The sequence below is a fragment of the Sminthopsis crassicaudata genome, chromosome 1 (assembly GCF_048593235.1).
Source record: "Sminthopsis crassicaudata isolate SCR6 chromosome 1, ASM4859323v1, whole genome shotgun sequence".
Classification (NCBI taxonomy): domain Eukaryota; kingdom Metazoa; phylum Chordata; class Mammalia; order Dasyuromorphia; family Dasyuridae; genus Sminthopsis; species Sminthopsis crassicaudata.
In genome coordinates, this window is record NC_133617.1 from 118821127 (window position 1) to 118843315 (window position 22189).

The window sequence follows — 22189 nt, forward strand, 5'->3', positions numbered from 1 at the left end:
TACAGGTTCCCTCTAGTCCAATCTCATTTTATGGGAAACCTGAAGATGAAAGACTTCACAGGTTTATAGTGGTTCAGCTGGGATTTGAACTCAGGTTCTAATTTTCAAAATCTAGCATAGTTTTCACTATGCTAAATTTCTGAAGGATAGGGGTAGGGACAGAAAGAACTCTATATAACCACTTCAAAAGATGCTTAATGCTTCCATATGAAAATGCCTTTTTTTTTTTTTTTTTCCTTCTCTGTTAAATCCAAGGAACTTTTGAAAGTACATTTACATTGAAACTTCATTATATCACACTCTATCATAATATGTGTCACCATGGATCACTATTTATAAAAATCATTTTTATCTTTCAAGAATCACCTTTTCAGACCCTTTAATTCCCAGGAGGATGCCCTTTGTGAATAGCTTTTTTAGAAAAATCATTGTTTGATGGTGGGAATTGTGAGGAATGGACCAGTAGCTCTCTTTTTGGAGTTTTAATTGCAGAATTTACACAGAGGTTCTCATTTAAAGTTGATACAGGAGACCAAAGTCTACCAAAGTACTCTTTTAGGTATGTTATCCCCTTTGATTAATGCGAAGACTGCAGGGTAGTTAGGTCTTCAGACTACATTTACCAAGGCATTGGCAGTTTCATTTTAACTTGTAAAATAGTTACTTTTATAGATATTATTTTGGCCTTAGAATTTTGCAGAGGCAAAATCAAGATATAACCAAGAATGGTTAAATTAACTTGACAAAAATGTGCATGCTAGGACAAGGGAGTGGTGTTAAGGTGGGAGCAAGTAGTTCAAGCAGAAATAACTGCCAGCTAAGGGAAAAGGTAGGTAATGTTGAAAACTATCATATAAGAATATTTCTCTACCTCTTTTTAATGTGCTTTTTAATATTATAGGACCTTAGATATAAGTAAATTTGCGCTTTTGCACAAGGTGCTTAATAAATATATGAGGTAAATGATAATTTCACATCATTGTGGAAACATTGGCTAGACATCTTGAAAAATAACTTTATTACTAATGATTGATAAGCAAAGATTCACCCTTCTGAGCTCAGTTTCCTCATCTAAGTGAACATAATGAAAGCATGTTGTACAAAACAATGAGGTATAGTTATGTAAAACCAATTTACTTTAACTCTTCCATGAATTTCTGACCTCTTAGGTTTTGATGACCTGAATTTAATAACAGTTTTGCTTCTGATTAGCAATCATTTCAATTGGGGGCCTCCGTTTTCTTGTCTAAATATTGTTATAATCTTAGTTTGCTTTGAATTTTTAAATTTGTGATTAATTTTAAGTTCTACATATTTAAAAGGAATACCTTATTTTAAAAGATATATTAGGGTGTAATTTACAGTATTGGATTTGCAGATGGGAAGGACCTGCTTATAATATTATTCATTGGTTGTGTTATCAAATGGGCAAGCTTACTTAAGTTCTCAGTTTCAGGTAATTTGTGGAGGTTAAATTGAGACAGTGAGGTTCCCATATAAAGCTCTGAGATTGGACATTTTCAGGGACAAAACAAAATCGTTTTTAATAGAGACCCTACTTTAAGTCTCTCTTCTAGTTCCTAACATTTTAGAAGATTTATATTTGTGATAATTTGTAGTTAGACCATCAAAGCAATGCTAAACTAAACTCTGCTTACATTGTAAATACTGGGTTTTGTATATGAATGGGTTAATTAGGAGTACTCTGGAGTTTTGTTTAATAGGTTAAAATTTTTTTCAAATATCTTTTTAACCCTTGTTTCAACTGTCATTGGTTCTAGACTTTTAACTTAATCTTTTTGAAGCTAATTATAATTTTATTATATTTACTAGAGTACACGATTATTCCTGCCATTAATTGAACTGTTTCGGATCATAGAATTACCAAGCCATTTGAAAATTTGCTCCTTAAAAAGACAAATAATTGTACCGTTAGCAAACATGCTTAGATGTACTGTCATTTTAGGTATATCTAGATTTACTTAATACATAAAACAGCAAAAAGACTTCAAATAGCTCAATATAAATAAGTTTTTGTTAATATCTTCTCTTTCTTATATCATTGTAGGTATTTTGAGCATCTTTCCTCCCTCCCATCCAGATAGCTATCCCATATTAAAAAAGTTATTTTTTTAAGAGGAAAAAAATCGGTACAACTGATTGGTACATTGAAAAACAAAAATATGTAGTGTAGATTGCCTACCTTCTGCAAGAGGGGAATGGAACTGGAAATGTCTTTTCTTCTCTCTTCATTTGAGTCACACTTGATCATTATAATTTTGTCACATATCGCTTTTGATTTTTTTGTGGTTGGTTGTATGTGTAGTTCTTTCCATTTACATTGCTGTAGTTAAAGATTGTTTTCTTGGCTCTTGTGTACTTCACTGCATCATTTCATTTACGTATTGTGCATTCATTACATCAAACTGTTTTTAGAATGTACTAATTGTCTATTACATTCATATACCATAGTGTATATATATATAGCCATTCCCCAATCAAAGGGCATCTTTCTTTTACCAAAAAATGGCTGGAATATATGGGAACTTTATTCTTTTGATATCTTTCTTGGGATATAAGACCAGTTAATGAATTCAGTATTTTGTTCAAAGGTCATAATTATGTATTAATTTTTAAGAAAAATATACACATTCAGAGTTAAAACATTGAAGCTTGGAAAAATCTTTAGGCATGTTTCTAATTCCTTTGAAAAACCACTATTAGAAGCTCTGTGTGAAATCAGCCTTTAAATGAGAAATCTGAAATCTTTATCATAGCCTAATGAGTCAAAAAGACCCTTTATATGCTCTGCTAGATTTTTTTTTAAAATGAGCAGCATGAAAAGAATATCTTTTAAAAAAAATAGTAATATACGTTTTATTCTCATAGTTCAGTGAATTGACTGGGAAATACCAGTAAGCAAATTTTTAGCCTTGTCTGATTGGGGGAGGGGGAGAAGGGGGTAAGAATTGTCCACTCCATAGAGGGTTTTTTGTGTAACTTAAGACATTTTTTGACTGCTTTTTTACCCTCCGGAATCATAGTCTTTAGTCTAAAAGTTTTGAGGAGCAATTTTTCCCCCCATTTGACTCTAGTGTGTTATAAGCCTTTTGCAAAATTTTCCAGTAAATTCTTGGGTCTTGGTTGAAGATGTAGACATCATCAAAATTTAGTTTTAATGCATTTAGAAGTTAATAAAAATAATTATTTCACAACCTTAAGATTATTTTTCTTTTTATTTAAAGTGTATTTAAAGAATGTAGATTGCGGTTTTGAACTTCTCAACTTTCTGATTCTTGAAACTTAATTCTTTGTTAAGTAGACAATTACATATAATGTGTTCAGCACATTAAAAACTTAAAATTTCTGTATAAAATATTTTCTTAGCTAATGTGTTCAGATCAGCTGGTAATTTTCTTTTATTCTTTATAACTTGCTACGCTGAGGAGCACACAGTAACAAATATGAAGGATTTTTAAAAATCAGTATATACAGTAGGGGGCACCAGATGAAGACAAAAGAATTCTGATTTTTAAAAATCTTTTCCAATCAGCTTAGTATACATTGCTTCCTCTTATGGTTTCAACTTTTATGTTGTACATAAGTAGTGGGAGAAAAACAGGTAGAACTCATTTATAACCCTTAGTGAAACTTAACCTTTTTGAGCCCAAGTTAATTGTATACATGAAAATTTTTCCTCTTGAATTATATACATCAAATTATTGAGAATTAAGTTAACTACTTTAATAGTTATACATTTGCATTATATTAATATATCATTTTCTTACTGTTTCCTAAATCAAAATCTCTGTTACTTTTTAAAAAGGAAATAGATTGTCAATGAAATAATAAGAAATTCAGAGATATTCTGTTATCTTTTTATCAAGTGCATTAAATAAGTTGACCTTAAAAAAAGATCTGGAAGTGGACAGTGCTGCTTTGAATATTTCATTTAGTTTTAGACGCTTTTGTGTAATGTAGTTGCATTTCTGTCGTTTAAAATTTTAATGCTGTGTCTTTTATTTAGTTCAATATCAGATGGAAATGATGCGCAGTCTTCGTCATGTAAATATCGATCATCTTCATGTTGGTTGGTACCAGTCTACATACTATGGCTCTTTTGTAACCCGCGCTCTTCTGGATTCCCAATTCAGTTACCAACATGCAATTGAAGAGTCTGTAGTTCTCATTTATGGTTCGTAGAAATATTTCTTTATTATTCTTTTCTCTCTTAATATTATTACTACTATTTTTGCATTCTGTCTTTTTTGTCTATAAGAGTAGCCTGGCAGGCCCTCTCAAGTAAATACCAACCCAGTGTCTGCAGCAGCCTCAGCAGCAGCTAAGTCTAGACAGGGTTTCCTTCTTTCTGTTTATTTTTCTTGCTATCAGAGCCCTGATGTGTATGTTTTGGAATGCTGGAGTAGCTGCTTCATTTTTATTCCTCCATCCTCCCCTCCCTTGTTGAAGGGGCTAGTGGAACTAGACCAGATGTCTAACAAACCCCGATTGCTAGAGTGTCTGGCTCTGTACGTGACTGACCAATCATAACACAACTTGCCAAGATTTTTTTTTAATACCTCTGACAGGAGTGTACAAAACCTGGACTGTTTCTTAGCACAAAGATTTTTTTCTTTTCTGCCTGTTTAATGGTGTTTCCTCAAGCTCTCCAGACCAGATGTTCTGTGCTGTATCAGAACCGTAGGCAATTTAACAGCTTTATAGCCTCCCCCTCCCCAAACACTCACAGTTTGCCATATCTGGCAGACTTGCATATAGTTTCCAGCTGAGAAGTAAATGTAACGTCCTGAGTATCTGTCAGAAAAAATACTAATGAATACGATCAATCTTATGAGCTGCCCCAAAATTGTTTCAGTATGTTAACAATTGGATTACAGTAAAGAACAAGTTGTTAAAGTGTACTTATATTGGCTGGAAACATTGCATCATCAGACCTTGATGAATTTTCCACTTGTTTCAGTCTATTTTGGTTTTCATTTTATCACCTATTGCTAAAAGTTTCACTGTGTTAAGTTTCAGACAACATGAATGTTAACACAGGTTTTAGTCTAATATTGGCTTGCCTGAGCCATTATCATGCTCCAAGTGTTAAGCTTCCTTATTGTAGGAGTTTTTAAACAGTTAGTTTTAACAAAATTATTTCCCCCCAATGTAAAGAGACAATGTCAAGACAACATTCTTAATCTCTGTGATCTTTGTTTTGAAATCACTTTCATTTAAGCAGTCTAGATTTAATCAGGTGAAAAATGTAGAAGAAATAGCAAGCAGCACACATAAATTTAGATATAAATTATTTTTTAAAGAATTGTTCACTATAATTTTCATATTTAAATTGATTTCCCTCATACTTTTTATTTAAGATGAAAAAGGTTTTTTTAATTGCAGAAAATTATAAATTCAAAGGACTTTAGGTTTTTACTTTTTCTTTTTATAGAAAGATATTTTGCTGCATTTACATATCTTATACTTTGTAATTTTTAATTGTCACATACTTGCTTACTCTTGCATTCTATTTTTCTATTCTAAATTCTAAATCAGATTAATTTCTCTTTTTCATATCTACTTTGCAAAATAATTACGTGGAAAGTTGTAGATTTCATTTAGAATGAATCAAAGAATGATGGCAGTTTTTTTTGTTTTTTGTTTTTGGTAATTATTTCTTTTCTTATTCAAGATCCCATAAAAACTGCTCAAGGGTCTCTGTCATTGAAGGCATACAGGCTGACTCCTAAACTGATGGAAGTTTGTAAAGAGAAAGATTTTTCTCCTGAAGCGTAAGTGGTTTTTTTTTTATCTTTTGAAAAGGGATTAAAACATTTTGGTTTCTGGAATATTTTGATGAAATTTACCTTATACTTCCTAGTACTATCCAGGTGTTAATTTGATATACTGGGTTTACCTTATATATAGTAGAGGCTGTCAAATTACTTCTCACAAACCTCTTTGTCCCTTTCCAGATTTAGTATCTTCTCAGAATGTCTCTTCAAGGAGAATTTCAATTAATTAAAATTAGATTATATGTTTGTAGAGATGAATCACTAACTTTGATTGGATTGAATTGAATGGAATGAAGGGAGATGTGAAGAATGACCAGATATTGTCTATAAGTTATAGGTCTTTTCTGGTGTGTTGAATTCATTCTCGGTCAGCTAACAGGATGGAAGAAGATATAAATGATCTTTTAAAAGGCTTGAATTATAAATATTGTGTAGGAGAAGCTTTAGAGAATTTTAAAAATCAGATTGGTAGTTGGAATAGGAATTAGCATATCAATATTGGTGCTTTGTAATTCCATTTAGTCATAACATTCTCTTGTATTGTGCATTAGAACCTTTTCCATATTAATTTTCACATTTCATTTTTTTGTTTTAGCATTCAAAATGTTCTTTTTCCCTGCACTTCTCTCCCTTCCAGAATAGTGAAAATTTTTCAGGTTATATAATTTATTTCCTGAGTAATCACAATTATTATGGGGAAAATAATACAGCTTCCTAGATAGTGAAGAGATACCAGTAGATTTTTAAATATCAGTGAGCTCTTAGAGAAATTAAAATTGAAAGAATTTGAAATGAAAAGCATGCTTTAAGAAATGTTATTACAAACTTTCCTTTATACTACACTGATAATATTCTCAACTATTTTATATCTAATTTCCAAGTACTTAGTCTTCTATTAATTGTTAATTTCTTTTCCCTTGAAGGCTTCCTTTGATAGGCTTTTAAGATTAAATTACTGAGTACTAGCTTATTTCTTGTTGCATAAAAATAATTTAAAGTTTTTTTCATGTTGTAAATATGGACTTCTAAGTTTGACTATGAAATTAAAATTTTATTATTTCTGGCACTATTTTAAGGATATCTATTGAGAAGGGAAGGACTAAATAAGTAAAATTGCTAGATTTATAAACTGAATAAGTACTCATAACTTAATATTTAATTATTCTAATAATTTGCCTTTTGATTGGCCTTCAGAATAATCCCTACCCATGTTGGGGGTGGTATTATAACCAACATTAACTCCAAGGGATAGCAACCCAAATGGAATAAAGATGCTAAAATACAAGCAATTTTAACATTTATTTATGACCATAAAGGCTGAAATATTTTTAACTTGTTTCACAGATTGAAAAAGGCAAACATCACCTTTGAGCACATGTTTGAAGAAGTACCGATTATAATTAAAAATTCACATCTGATTAACGTACTTATGTGGGAGCTAGAAAAGAAATCAGCTGTGGCAGATAAACATGAATTGCTCAGTTTAGCCAGCAGGTAAGTGGGCCTGTCTAATCTAATGGAAATTTTATATGTTTTTTGCCACTTTTCTGGAAAGGATACTTTTACTCAATCTTCACCTTCTCTAAAGGAAATGATTTTCCCATAGCATTAGGCAGTTACTGAAATACATAAAAACTTGTTAGCAGTTGCCTGCATATGCTAGCAGTACTTTCTAGACTTTGCTAAAAAATAGGAATGAAAAAGCATTCAACTGATAAATGTTGGGACTTCAATCCTTACTACCCAAATGATAATCTCCTAATTTATTTTCTTTCTTATTTACTTGTTTTGTACTTTGATATACCTTGAGGGGTGGGGATTTTAAAATTTGATATAACTTTGTTGTCCTATGGTCTCATTCTTAAGGAGCCATTTAGAGAGTAAATAAATGTCTGTTGCAATATACTTTTTATCAAAGCAATGTTTTCACTTTTTTTTTTTTTTTTTTTTTCCATTCACCTGAGCAATATAGAAGCTTGGGACAAGAAATTCTATCGCTACAGTGAGATGTTAGTTTAACTATTTAATCTTCAACTAAAATCTGATTAAAAGAAAATTCAGTGGTAATCTTTTCTTCAGTTGTCAATGAGTTTTTGAAAAATTAGTCTTAATTTACAAGGAAATTTCTGTAGGAAGGAACTGTAATTTTAGTATTAAAAAATACAGAAAAAGCAAATTAAAGTGATAGCAATGGATGGCTCCAGTTTGTATTTACTTATGATCAGTTTTGATTTATTTTGCATGGAAGAAGCAGATTGGAGAGCTGTAGAATGAAATAGGATGTTGCTTTCTTCAGCTTTTTTTTTTCTTTCAGTTTTCGATGTCATAGTTGAAGTGATTCCAAAAATAATATCAAAGAACACATTGGATTGCTGCTTCTTTGTTCTGCTACAACTTCTGGGCTTAAGTTAGTGCATATTGAAGTTCCTTGTTCCGTTCTCTCTCAGTAGGTTTAATGTTCAACTGGAAGAGACTAGGAATTAAAAAGCAAATAGCAATAAAGACTTGAAGAAAAGAGTTTAGCACCAATGACTCAGTTTCCTAGGAACATTCTGAGCACTGGACTATTTGTGACTGAATGCTAAAATAGTCATGAATAAATATTCATTTTATGACTCATTTTTAAAAATTTAAAAAAAAATTGTTGTTACATTTTAAGTTCCAAAGTGTTTCCTTTCTTTTTTCCCTATCCTGCACCAGAGAAGGTCACCATTTGACATAAATTTGTGTGTGTGTGTGTGTGTGTGTGTGTGTGTGTGTGTGTGTGTATATATATATATATATATATATATATATATATATATATATATATATATATAATTTTGTATCAGTTTTGTAATTCTTTTATTCTCAGTTTTTTTCTCTGGAGCTAGAAAGCATCTTTATTCATAGGTCTTTTATTTGAGTATTTATAGTACTTAGAATAAGGTGATTGTTCACAATTATTCTTCAAATGATATGATTGTTTTTGTATATGATGTTCTCTTGGTTCTGTTCATTTCACTTTTCATTATTCATGTAAGTCTTTCCAAGTTTTTTCTAAAGCCAACCATCTCACTGTTGCTCATAGCACAGTACAGTCATATAATACAACTTGTTTACTCATTCCCCAGTTGATTCCCCTCAATTTCCAGTTCTGTCATCATAGAAGAGCTGCCATAAATATTGAGAACAAATAGTTCCCCTCCCCACCCCACCCCTTCCCCGATCACCTTTGGAAACAGAATTGAAAATGGTATTACTGGGTCAAAGGGTATATATGGTGGTTTTTTTTTTTTTTTAACTCTTTGGGTATTATTTAGGTATAATTCCAGATTGTTTTCTAAAATCATTAGATCAGTTACAATTACACCAGTAGTAGACTGCATCTTCTCCAACATTTGTGTAATAGATGTGAAATGATACCTGAAACTTGTTTTAATTTTTTCATATGATTTTTTATATATATATATATATGTACATACATACATATATGTACATACATACATATATGTACACATATGTATGTATATATTTGAATTCTTTATAAAAAAACTCCCTGTTTGTAGCTTTTGATTGTTCAGTAAAAGAATGAGGCCGTTTTCTGCTTTCCTTCTGATCTTGGCTATGTTGGTTTTATTTGTACCAAACCTTTTTGATTTAATGTAATCAAAACTATACATTCTATATCTTTTGTTATTCTTAAATTTTTCTCTCCATAGATCTGGCAGGTAATATGTTCCATGTTCTGGTTTTTGTGTCATTTCTTCTTTTATATCTAGTAAGTCATGTATCCATTTTGACAATCTTTTGATAAATGGTGTAAGATACTGTCTATATCCAGTTTCTGCCAGACAGCTTTCTAATTTTCTCAACATTTTTAATCAAATTGTATATTCTTTTTCTCAAAGCTTAAATCTTTTGCATTTGACAAACACAGAGTTACTAGAATTATGATTATTTATGCTGTCTACTCTCTTCCACTGAACCATTTTTCTGTTTCTTAGCTAGTACTGGGTAGTTTATTACTGGGTAGATTATTACTGCCTTATAATACAGTTTAAGGTCTGATACTACTACACCTTCTTCCTTTACATTTTAAAAAATTGATTTATTTCAATACTTTTGTATTTTTGTTTTTCCAAAGTAATTTAATTATTTTTCCCAGCTCAATTTTTTTTTTTTTTTTTTTGTAATTTAATTGGGGTGGCGTTGAATAACTTAATTTATATAGAATTGTTATTTTTAAAATTATATTCATATAGTTCGTGGGTTTCTCTTGACAGGTATACTTACTCCTAGGTATTTTATACAGTCTAAAAGTTTTTTAGATGAGGTATCTCTTAACTTTGTTCTTACAAGATGTTGATGACATATAGAAATGCTAATGATTTATGTGGATTTATTTTATACTCTGCTACTCTGCTAAAATTACTGTTTTAACTATCTTTTTAATTGAATCTTTCAGATTTTCCAAATATATTGTCATATCTGCAAAGAGAGATTATTATCTCTTCCTATTCTGAGTTCTTCAGTTTCTTTTTCTTCATTTCTAATGGGATATTGAATAATATTGATGATAATAGGAATTCTCGTTCCACTCCTCACTATATTGGGAACACTTTTCTTGTCCCCATTACAGGTGATACTTGGCTGATGGATTAAGTAGATGCTTCTTATCATTTAAGGAAAGCTCCATTTATACCTATGTTTGGGATATACATACATATATACATGCGTGTGTATTTATTTAATAGGACTAAATGTATTTTATCGGCAATTCTTTCTGCATCTATTGATATAACCTTGTGATATTTGTTATTGATTATTGTAATTAATTCTATTCTTACTTTTCTTTGTTTTTTTCTTAAGTTTAAACTCTGTTGAATATAGAACAGGTTAAAAATTTGATGCATTACCTAATAGAATATGACATTTTTCATGAATACAATCATCATCTTTTTTTCCATTTCAGTTAGCCAGTGAGTTAGTACGTGGAATCTCTATTCAAAGTGGCACTTAATAATGACCAAGAAAATGTTCACTATTCACTTCAACAACAAAGATTTAGGCAGAAATGTTTATTTCAGTTTTCATCTTCTGCATTTAATTTTATGTGAAATAAGGAAAGGGCTGCTTGCTTTCCATATGAAGTTGTTTAAAGACTCAATTGGTCATTTTGTTGCAAGAACAAATGAGACAACATTGAAGCTGAAAATATAATGGGCCATTGAATTTAACAGTTACGAATATTTTTTTTTTAAATTGCAGCATTATTGCCATACATTTCACTTTCCTTATTAGTAACTTCATTTAGTATGCTGATTTGTTCTGCCAGTTGCCATAATATTTTTACAAATTCATCAAGAATTGTAGTTAAGCAATTCCTTAAGCATTTTGCTTGGGCTCTGTCTTTCATCACCCACAAGTGGATAGGGTACCCAGTGATTTGATTTACATGACAATTTGTTCTACATCATGAATAAAGCATAGTAACAGACTTCATTCCTTTAAAAAATAGTGCTGTATTTTTACTTTATTAGTTAAAATTTTCAGTTACAATTATTCATAATAGCTTTTATTATGGGGTAAAGGGAAAGTGACAAGCCTGAAACTTAGGCAAGAAATAATTGTGATTTTTTTTTTTTTTTTTTTAAAGTACATTGTAGAATTAAAGTTAGGCTAAATGTAGGGCATCAAACACCAAAGATAAGGAAGAACCAGAATATACTTGTTACTTTGTATCTCTGTTCACATCTATTTAAGTTATCTGTTTTTAGTTTTTTGTTTCCTTGGTAATGAAAGCAAACACTATTTTATATATATATATATATATATATTTATATTATATTATATTATATTATATTATATTATATTATATTATATTATATTATATTATATTATATTATATTATATTATATTATATTATATTATATTATATTATATTATATTATATTATATTATATTATATTATATTATATTATATTATATTATATTATATTATAAACTAGTCCTGAAGATATTCACATAAAATCAATCTCTATGCCTGATCTCATTTCCTGTGAATGTTATCTGTAATAGAATTGTGAATTTGTTAGACCTGATGTCTTCTGAGGTCAGTATTATTCAGGTTTTTCAGATTTCTGATATTATTCCATTCTAATAATTTCGGTGTGCTACAAACTATAAAAAGCTCATTGTAACATAATAGGATATTCTTATTATAACATTGAGCATAATATATAGTGTCCCATATGTACAGTTACCAGATGTAAACCTTCTATAGTAGGATAGTTTTCAAGGGCTTCCTTTAGTGATAGCTTTTTATATTGGAATCATTTTCATAATGTGCCTGTATCTCAAAGGCATATCATAAGTGCAACTTCATATTTGTGACCAATCAGTGCAATTTTTTTTTTTTTAAAGCCTGTATGCATTTAAAAGTTAATTTTGGGGACACTTTGTGTCGGATACATATATAGTTAATTATTCAGCTAGTTTTTGGAGGAGTAAAAATAATTTCAGAGAAAATTAGATTAAGTACTAACATTTAATTGAAGAAAGTAAACAATATGGTGTCTTTTTTGCCATCTTCCCTTATTTCTCACTTGCCATAATTTTAATGCTATTCTGGTTTCTGTATCATCCCCGTGCACACATTTTCATTATTCCATGATACTGAAATTTTACACCAAAAGGTTTCTAGTGATTTCCTCATTGACAAAGACGACATCATTTTCTTAGCTCTTATTTTCTTTATGAATATGTTAGTAATGTTGAATTGTTCTTAGCTGCTGCTGCTTCTCCCTGGACACTTTAATATATTGGTTCTCTTTGTACTTTTTCTATTTCTTTTGGTAATTCTTCCATATATTCCTTGAGCTCATGCCATTTTTCAAGCAAGGCCCAGTCTTAGATCCTTTAAAGTGCTTCTCCTCTCTTCCCTCCCCCCTTCCCCCTTCCAGTTAGATTCTATCAGCTCTTCTATCCTTCCACTGACACAGTTGGAAATCCCTCCATTCCTTGAGTGGCATTTTTTCTTCTTGACTGTCTAGCATTATTTTATAGATTTTACAGATGTTACAACCAATATTTTGGGAGTATTGATTCCCAAATATTCTATGAATTTTGCATTTTAAAAATAGAATAATACCCCATTCCCATCCTTTTCTTGGATTTTGTTATCTTTACGTAGATTATTGATTTTAGTAGTTTTTGTTTTGTAGCCTGCAATTTGACTGAAACTATTCATCATCTGAATTAGTTTATGATTTCCTAGCATTCTTTTTTTTTAATCATAAACCATTTTAACATCAGCATATATAGAATCTTTTCCATGCCCCCCCCCCATCTTTGTACCTTTAATTTCTTACTTATTTCTGACTACTCTTATTTTTAATGTGGAAAAAATTTTGTTATAAAATAGAAAATTGTTTGCATTGGAAAGACACTTGAAGGTTCTCGATAAATACAGATGCAAAGCAAAAATGCCTTTATTTTTATTACTTGATGCAATTCTGGAAATGCTGGCTATGACAATAAGAAAGTATAATAAAGTATTGATTAAAGGAATGAACATAAAAAAGGAGACACCAAATTTGCTGATAGCAAGATTTTATTTAAAAATTAAGATAATTAATACTGTTAGAAAAGTAATTATCAATAAATCCACAAAGATCATATTTCTATTTAGCAGTAACAACATTTATGTGGAAATAATAAAACTAAAAATTCCATTTAAAATAACTATGAAGTATATGAAAACATACATATCAGGACATGCTTAAGGGTTAGATAAATACAATTAGAGAACATTTTCAAGAAATAAAAACTTAAAATAATGATGATGTATTTGTTGCCCATGATTGGGCTTCAATATAATGCTACCAAAATTAATTGATACTTTTAGTTGTAATAACAATTACAAAGGAAATACAATACTGAACCTGCCTGAACAATATTAGAGTTCATTTGGAGAAACAAAACACTAGACTTTCAAAATAAATATTAAAAAGTAAGAATAAAAGCAAAATTTTACTTTTAGACCTTGTTAAATTAAAATGTTACTCTGTAGGTTCAGAAAATAGAGAATATGATCGATGGAACAAACTAGATAAAGAAAAATTGGAAACAATAACACATTAAAAGATATACATCCATTACATTATATGTAATTTGACATAGACTTTCTGGAAAACTAGAAAGTAATTTGGCCGAAATTAAGTTCATTCCAACATCTTATACAAAATGCTATAGTGACCTGATTTCTAAACTGCCAAAGAGTGGCAGAATTTGAGAATCTAAATGGACCATAGTGGTATTTAAGCCATCATACATGTTGGAAGTTAATGCATGGTCGTTTTGAATCTTGAATCATTCATTTTCTTTTTGGGATAGCTATAATTATTGCAAAGGTTTTCCTAACAATATCCTTAAAAAACTAACAAAATTTGAGGCCAGTAGCTAACCCCTGAGTAGACTTGAGTCAAAAAAGATGTGCAAACCATTTTCAAAAGAATTGCAAATTAAATTGTTAATAATTGAGACATGCAAATCCAGACAATTTTTAGACTTTATCTCACAGTAAATTAGTAATGCTGCTATAGAAATTAGAGTCAACTGAGGCACAAGGTTCAAAGCATGTAATTGACTGGAAATTTGGAACAGAAAGCTAGAACTCACCCCTTCTTCCATCTTGTTGCTATGGAAAGCATGTTCCATTCTTGTTTTGTTATGGAAAACTCATTGGTAGTGTCCACTTGCATGGCTAGTTTCACAGCAATAATGAATCAAACTTCCTCTAAAGGACAACCATTGTAATAGATATAATCACGCGAGACTCCTCGGTAATTACTTTCATCCTTTAAGGATAACAGATTTCCCTGATACAGGAATAGAACACCTGTTAGCAGGAAACCTGATCTTCTAAGCTTAATTTCAAAAAAAGAAAACTTAACTCCTAAATTTAACTTGGGGACAAAGAAATAACTTAGTGAATACAAAGTATGTTGACAGTAATAACAAATTAGAATCATTTACAAAATAGAATCACTTTTATTTTCTTAGAAAAGATAATAAAAGATTCAGGAATACTGTTGGAAGTACTATGGAAAGATATACCAATATACAGTTGATGTTTCTATTTGTTGGTCCAGTTGCTCTATCCAATTACGCTAAAGAAGTGATCAAATGTTCATAACTCTGAACCAGAGATCTCTTTAGTATTTTGCCAGTTGGCTATCTATCAGGCTGGTAGAACTAAATAAGTATTTCATATACTGTTTAATGTTTCCCTGTCTGTTTTTAGGTAATTATTCTTTTTTCAGTGACACACAGTATCTGATGTCATGATGAAGATGATGGGGTAACATAATAAAATAATTGGGCTTGACCTAAAAAAAGGAGGGGTGATTTTTAACCTCCCATTCATAGCTCACTAATAAAGCTGAAAGCTCATGTGTTTATTGTAGATCTTCTAATCCAGTGGATTTTATAAATAGGGTAACAGGTTGCTATCTCATGATTTTGTTATTACTAGTATCAGAACTAAAATCTAAATCTATTTATTTGGAGTTAATCTGTAAAGTTTTTTTTTTTTTTTTTTTTTTTTTTTGCAGTGTAGTCATAGTAAAAACATATTAAATGAGTGTCTTTCATATACTTGGCACTATAGATGATACAAAGAAATATATTGTAGATTAGTCTAGAATGAGGAAGTAACCTGAAATGACCTAAACAGCCACCATGCATAATTTACTCTAATGTAGAAAACACTGGAGTTTTAGTAAGAAAATTTTGATTTAAATTTAACTGATAGTTAACTACATAATTAACTGTGACTATAGGTGCAAATTACTTGACTTTTGAGCTTCAGATTCCTGAAGCAAAATGAGAGTAATGGCTGCTTATTTACTTAACCTTAATTAACTGTATCCTTTGGTGATTTGGAGGGAAAAGGACTTTGTAAGCCTGAAGATACCTTAAATCTGAGTTTTGTTGTTCTTTTTTTATATAGAGCTTTAATCAGTGTGGTCATCAGGTTTTTATGTTTACAGCAGAAGATTAGAAATGGGAAGCTAAGGAGAAAGGCTCTTATCAATAGGCACATACATTGACAGCATTTCAGATGAGATGATGAGAAAAAATAAGATAGTAAAATTATAGAAACTGATCAGAATAACTACTATAAACCATTTCAAACAGTGTAAATACATAGACTTTAAAAAGTGTTACTAGATTTTAGACAGATATATGTATCATTGTATATAATGGTGATAGTCATAATAATGATCTTAAGTCAGTAAAAATTTAGTTTAGGGCAGCTAGCTGGTGCAGTGCATAGAGCACTAGCCCTGAATTCAGGAGGACCCAAGTTCAAATCTGGTCTCAGACACTTAACACTTCCTAGCTGTGTGACCTTAGGCAAGTCACTCAACGCCAATTGCCTGGGGAGGGGGGGGATTAGTTTATCTAGTGCCTTACCAATGTATGTGTTCCCTTCAGTAGTGCCAATCTCAACCTATCCATGTCCTCTTAAAAATGCTCTCTACTTTGGAATCCATTACTTCTAATTCTAACAGCAGTGATAACCTTGTCAAATATCAGATGTAGTTCACTTCCACCTTTTACTTCCTCATATGCTGCTGAATAGAGTTAGAGAGAAACTGTGCTAGTACTTGCAGAGTACATTACACATTTAGATTATCTCAAGATTAGCTTCAACTAGGGCCTCACCACAGCAAGTCAGTCATTTTATTTTCCCCTAATTTTTTTCCCTAATTCATTCCCCTTGGAAGCTATTCCAACTCTTTTATTTTGTCCTCAAGATTTCCATATCTTAACTGAGGACCTCATTTCTTTAAGGAAAAACCTAAGATCAATCACTGTGTTCACTTTTTTCCCTCTTATTTGAAATGAATTTCATATCCCCTTGATATCATCCCCTTTCTTCCTTTTCCTCCAATGTCTGACAGTAAAGTAGTCCTTCAAGGAGCACCTCAATCACCATCCACTCCAAATTTCTGATGTCATAACTCTTATACTCTTAAAAGGCCCACTTCAAACATCTTGTTTTGGTCAGTTACATCTAAATATACTAAAATGTTTTAGTAGTGAGGTGGAAAAAATTTGATGATGTAGACCTCCTGAAAGTTTCTTAGGAATCATCAGTACTTCCTGGGCTATACTTTTGAGATCTGCTGTGCTCTGTTATCTTGTTTAGTGATCTCATTAGTTCTTATCTTTTGAATTTATCATCTATATGCAGATGACTCACAGATCTATGTAGCCAGTCCCAGTTCCTCCTCTGAGCCTCATTCTCACATCTTTAACTGTCTGATTGATATTTCATAGTGTATATTTGTTGAGTCTCAGACTCAAACTGTACAAAATAAAATACATTATCTTTCTCCTCCAAGCTTATCTTGCTTTCAAACTAATGTGTTCCTGTTGAAATCACCAGAATTCTTTTAGCATCTCCACTTTATAAACTTGGTGTTATTTGTGCCTCCTTTCTCTCTATTACTGTATATTAGTCAGTTGCCATATGTTATATTTTTTACTCCCTCAGTATTTATCACATCTGATCTCTCTTCTTAAAGATCTGCTACCCAACTCTTTTTATGGCAAGGAATTGGAAATTGAGGAGATGGAATATTATTTTTCTACAAGAAATGATGAGCAGGCTGATTTTAGAAAAGCTGTAAAGACTTATATGAATTGAAGTGAAGTGAGTAGAAGCTGTGTGAAATGAGTAGAACCATGATAACATCGTGCACAGTAATAGCAAGATTTATGTGATGATCAGTTATGATGTATTTATTAGCTTTTCTTAACAGTGCAGTGAATCATGACAATTCCAATGGATTTAGGTTAGAAAATGCTATTTGCATCCAGAGAGAAAACTATGGAGAGTGAATGGGGATCTAAACCTACTATTTTCACACTTAAAAAAAAAAAGTTTTCTTTTAATTTCTTATGGTTTTTCCTTTTGGTTGTGATTTTTCTTTCACAATGCGACTAATGTGGGAATATGTTTAAAATAATTGTGCATATATAATTTAGATTGCTTGCTGTCTTGTGCAGGGGAAGATAAGAAGGAGGGAGAAAAGAAAATTTAGAAATCAAACTTTTAGAAAAATCAGTGTTGAAATCTATCTTTACATATATTTTTTGGGAAAAATACTATTCAATTAAGAGGTCTTAGATTTTTTTTTTTTTTTTTTTTTTTGCTGAGGCTGGGGTTAAGTGACTTGCCCAGGGTCACACAGCTAGGAAGTGTTAAGTGTCTGAGGCCATATTTGAACTGGGGTCCTCCTGAATTCAAGGCCGGTGCTCTATCCACTGCACCACTTAGCTGCCCCCTAGATCTTTTTTTAATAGTAATAGTGACACAGGTCTTCCTGTGTTACATCTCCCCTTTTTAGTCCCCTATCCACAAAGTTGTCAAATTGCTTTTTCTTAAATTTCTATGTCACTTCCCAACTTATTAACTTATTAATCTTTTATGTATGTCACTTCCCCACTTATTAACATATTATTAATTTGTTTTGTTTTGTTGTTGTTTTTTATTTTGCTGAGGCAATTGGGGTTAAGTGACTTGCCCACGGTCACACAGCTAGTGAACTCAGGTCCTCTAGGGACTTCAGGGCTGGTGTTTTATCCACTGCTCCACCTGGTTGCCCTTGTCTGTTTAGTTTTTATAGTCTTTTATTTCTTGCCCCCAAACTATCTTCCTAGCATTATTGCACTTTGCTTTCTACTCCCTACATTGAGATTCATCCATACTGGCCTTCTCTCTGGTTCTTGCATATGATAATCCTTTTTTTTTTTTTTTTTTTCCCCTCTGTGCCTCTGTACTGGCCATACCCTGTCCCTGGAATGCACTTATCTTTGACTTGTTCCTCACAGAATATTTCATTCCCTACCCTCACCAAAACAAAACAAAAAAACACACCCTAATTGGTACTGTTTTCTGTCTCTACCTTGTAATCAATTGCATTTATTTTATGTCTATTCTATAGATACTTATGTATGTACATAAGTATCTACTTCCCTCCCCCATTAAAATGTAAACTCATTGATGGTGAGAATTATTTCATTCTTTATATTTTTAGTTAACTTAATCATTCATTGGATTGTTGGAAGAGCATGTGGGGAAAGAGAAGGGGGGGTGGAAGAAAGGCAAGGAGGGGGGGAGAGAGAGGGACTGTATGGAAAGAATATCCTTAATATTTACAATCCCTTTTCCCTGAATGAGGGAGAAATTTTTTTGATAGAACAACAGAAAGATGTCTCAGTATAGAAATTTAAAAAAGCATTCATACAGTATTTAACGGGTTTTAAAATAAACATTAACAAGCTCTCTTGTTTAATATAAATTTTTTTGTTCTCCATTAGATGTTGTATGTATATTTAAAGATCTTTTTAAAAAAATACCTTCAACTCTTTCACATTTCATATAAGTACATTATTGGATCTATATAAGATTTTTGTAGCATAGCAATTTTTTCTGTGTTAAGACTTTCTCATAAATATGAAATTTACTCTCAATATCCAGAGAACTGGTTGATTTTGAACCCCAGTAAAGGGAAATGTTAGCATCACCAATAGAATTCCCCTATTTCCTCATCTCCTATCTTTTACTCCTAAGTAAACTTATTTTTTCTTTAAATTCCAGTAATCATCTGGGGAAGAGCCTACAGTTATTGATGGACAGAGTGGATGAAATGAGCCAGGATATTGTTAAATATAACACCTATATGAGAAATACCAGTAAGCAGCAGCAACAGAAACATCAGGTAGGTATCATGTAGAGACTTAACAAAGAGTAACCACTATTTTGGAATATTCTGTTTTATTATATTATCTCTGGAGAAGCATTGAATATAAACTGATAACTGTTAAAAGTTTATAAGTTTTGCTTGTGTATAGGCATTTTCTCTAATGTTATTATTATTATTATTTTAGCAGTTGTTAATAGTGATTGTTCCTTTAAAAAGTGATGGTAAGATCAGCTGGCATACTTCACTGAGATTTCAGTGCCAAGGTTATGCAAATAACAGGGATGCATTTACTTGGAAAAAGAGTTTCCAGAATTTCACACCTCATTTCATTACTAACTATAATTGTTTTAGTAGTGGCTTATAGCAGATCTTTACTTCATTTAAAAAACTGAGCAATTGTGATTAAGAACAAGCAATTTTGTTAGGAAATAAGCCAACCACTGTGAAGTGGAAGAATATATATAGGTCAAAGATGCATGGGGGAAATTACCTGAATATTTTCTTACATATAGAAAGCATATTTAACCTTTGTGTTAGTAGTATTGCCTGAAGGCCACACATACCTTTTCTATTTACTAGAAAATTGTTTTATACTACACTGCTGTAATATGTCCTAGTATTTGATTCCTAGATAAGATGATTTCAAATTAGCTTATAACTTTAAAAAGTAGTATTTCTTAGACTATTAGGCCTTCATAAAAATTATATTTGGATATCTAAGCAATTCTCCATCTCACACCTTCCTATTCCCTCTATAATAAGGTTATTTTTTTCTTAATTTGTTTTTAAATACATCAGTCTTTAGTAATTCAAGATATAGTTTCTCCCATGTAGACATTATTAGAAATGATATTATGTTTTCAGTCCACGTCATAAATGTCCACAATATACCTAAAATAGAGTACTTTTCTAACTGAAGGCAAGGAATAGAAAATGGAATAGTCCTGCCTTCAGTGAGACTGAGAGGGACTACTAATGACCCCAAATTCCTTATATACAAATATTCCAAAACCCTAAAAATGGGTCTTTTTCCTTTGCTAACTCTTTTTGCTTCTGATAATTGTAATATTTCACTTCTTAATTTATGCAGAATAAGTCGTATATACATACATATTGAAGGTTCAAATGGTGTCCTCTCTCCCATCTATATTTCAGAGAATATTCTCAGGGCCACTGAGATCATATTTAAAATAGAATATTAATGTGTCTTAGGAAACAATGAACATAACAAATATATAAATTGTAGAATACATGAAGATTTATATGAATTGATGCAAAGTGAAATAAGCAGACTCAAGAAAGCAATATACTTAGTGACTTGAACCACTATAAATCAATGGCACCTGAATAATACAAAATTATAAAGAACAAGCTTGGTCTTAATGAAGAGATGTGAAATTCCCTTGTCTCTTAAAGACAATCTTCCACCTTGCAACATACTCTCCTTTATAATGTTGGGAGTCCTCAGTTGTGGAGCACTGAATATCATTGTCAGATTGGGGGTGGAGGGGAAGCATTGATTAATTTTTTTCCCTCCATATTTTTTCTCTAAAAATATTCTTTGTTATAAGGAATAGGTCTATGAATCGGGGAAGGAAGGATGTGGGGAAATGAACATAGAAACAAAATATGTCAATGAAAATCTCATGTAAAAGGAGAATTGAGGTGAGAGAGCAAACAATAGTGGGCCATGTTTAGGTAGCAGGCAGTTCCCTTACCTCTCTCTAGCCAGTCTACTCTACATTGATACTGATTTAAAAGAACGTCTTGGAGGAGACCAAAACGGAAATGAACTGGTCACAGGCTGTAACCTGGCCAAGGGAAAAATGAGAGGAAGGGGGAAAATCTCTAGCAATAGCATTGGAAGAAAAGACAGATGGGCAGTATGTAACATTTTTATGAACAGTTATAAAACTGAAATAATTTTTACATGGATATCTTTGTTACAATAATGTTTAGCCAAAATATTGATGAGTCCATACCTATTTTAAATTATTATTGTATATTCATTGAAAAGAAATTTAATTTAAACATTTTACCAGAACTTTCTACAAAGTAAAGGAAAAGAAGGTAAATTTGAGCTTTCTCCTGGACATTTTTTTGATGTGAAAAGGTGTGAAATGATTAATGAATATATCCAGATTCTCAAACTCCAAGAGTTTATTTACACATTTTCTTATATCTTTTTACTAAAAGTAAGTTAATTTTGAATGTAGTTTTCATAAGTAATCTGTGTCTTCAACATTTGGTATTTGATAGCCTCCTGACCTTTATCAGCCTGTGCTGCAGGGAATGTTTTTGATAAATATCAGAGTACCTACCTAATTTTAGTTTAGTTTAGTTTGGATTAATAAGATCCCCTGCTGGGACCTTCACGTGAGTCTGAATTCTGGTTGTTCCTTGAAATATCATGCAGGCACACTTTCTAGGTCAGTTTGGTAGATGCTTCCAGACCTTAGAGCTTTTGAGAACACAAATCACCTGTACATCCATGTTATACATTAGAATTGGACTTTAGTGAATGGTTTTATTCCTTGAGCAAAATTAAGAACTGTTGAGATGGCTCCAGATATAGGAATTAACAATAACCTGATATTTAAAGAACTGTCATAATTTTTTTATTTGATT

General features: G+C 31.3%; 1 protein-coding gene across 1 annotated transcript in view; it reads left to right on the forward strand.

The window, feature by feature from the left end:
- EIF3H (eukaryotic translation initiation factor 3 subunit H) overlaps positions 1-22189 on the forward strand; it is a 109908-nt gene that overhangs the window by 84728 nt on the left and 2991 nt on the right. The window contains exons 3-6 of the mRNA XM_074266565.1: positions 4028-4195; positions 5696-5795; positions 7143-7292; positions 19456-19576. Coding sequence (XP_074122666.1) covers positions 4028-4195; positions 5696-5795; positions 7143-7292; positions 19456-19576 — 539 coding nt within the window. The remainder of the gene's footprint in view (positions 1-4027; positions 4196-5695; positions 5796-7142; positions 7293-19455; positions 19577-22189) is intronic.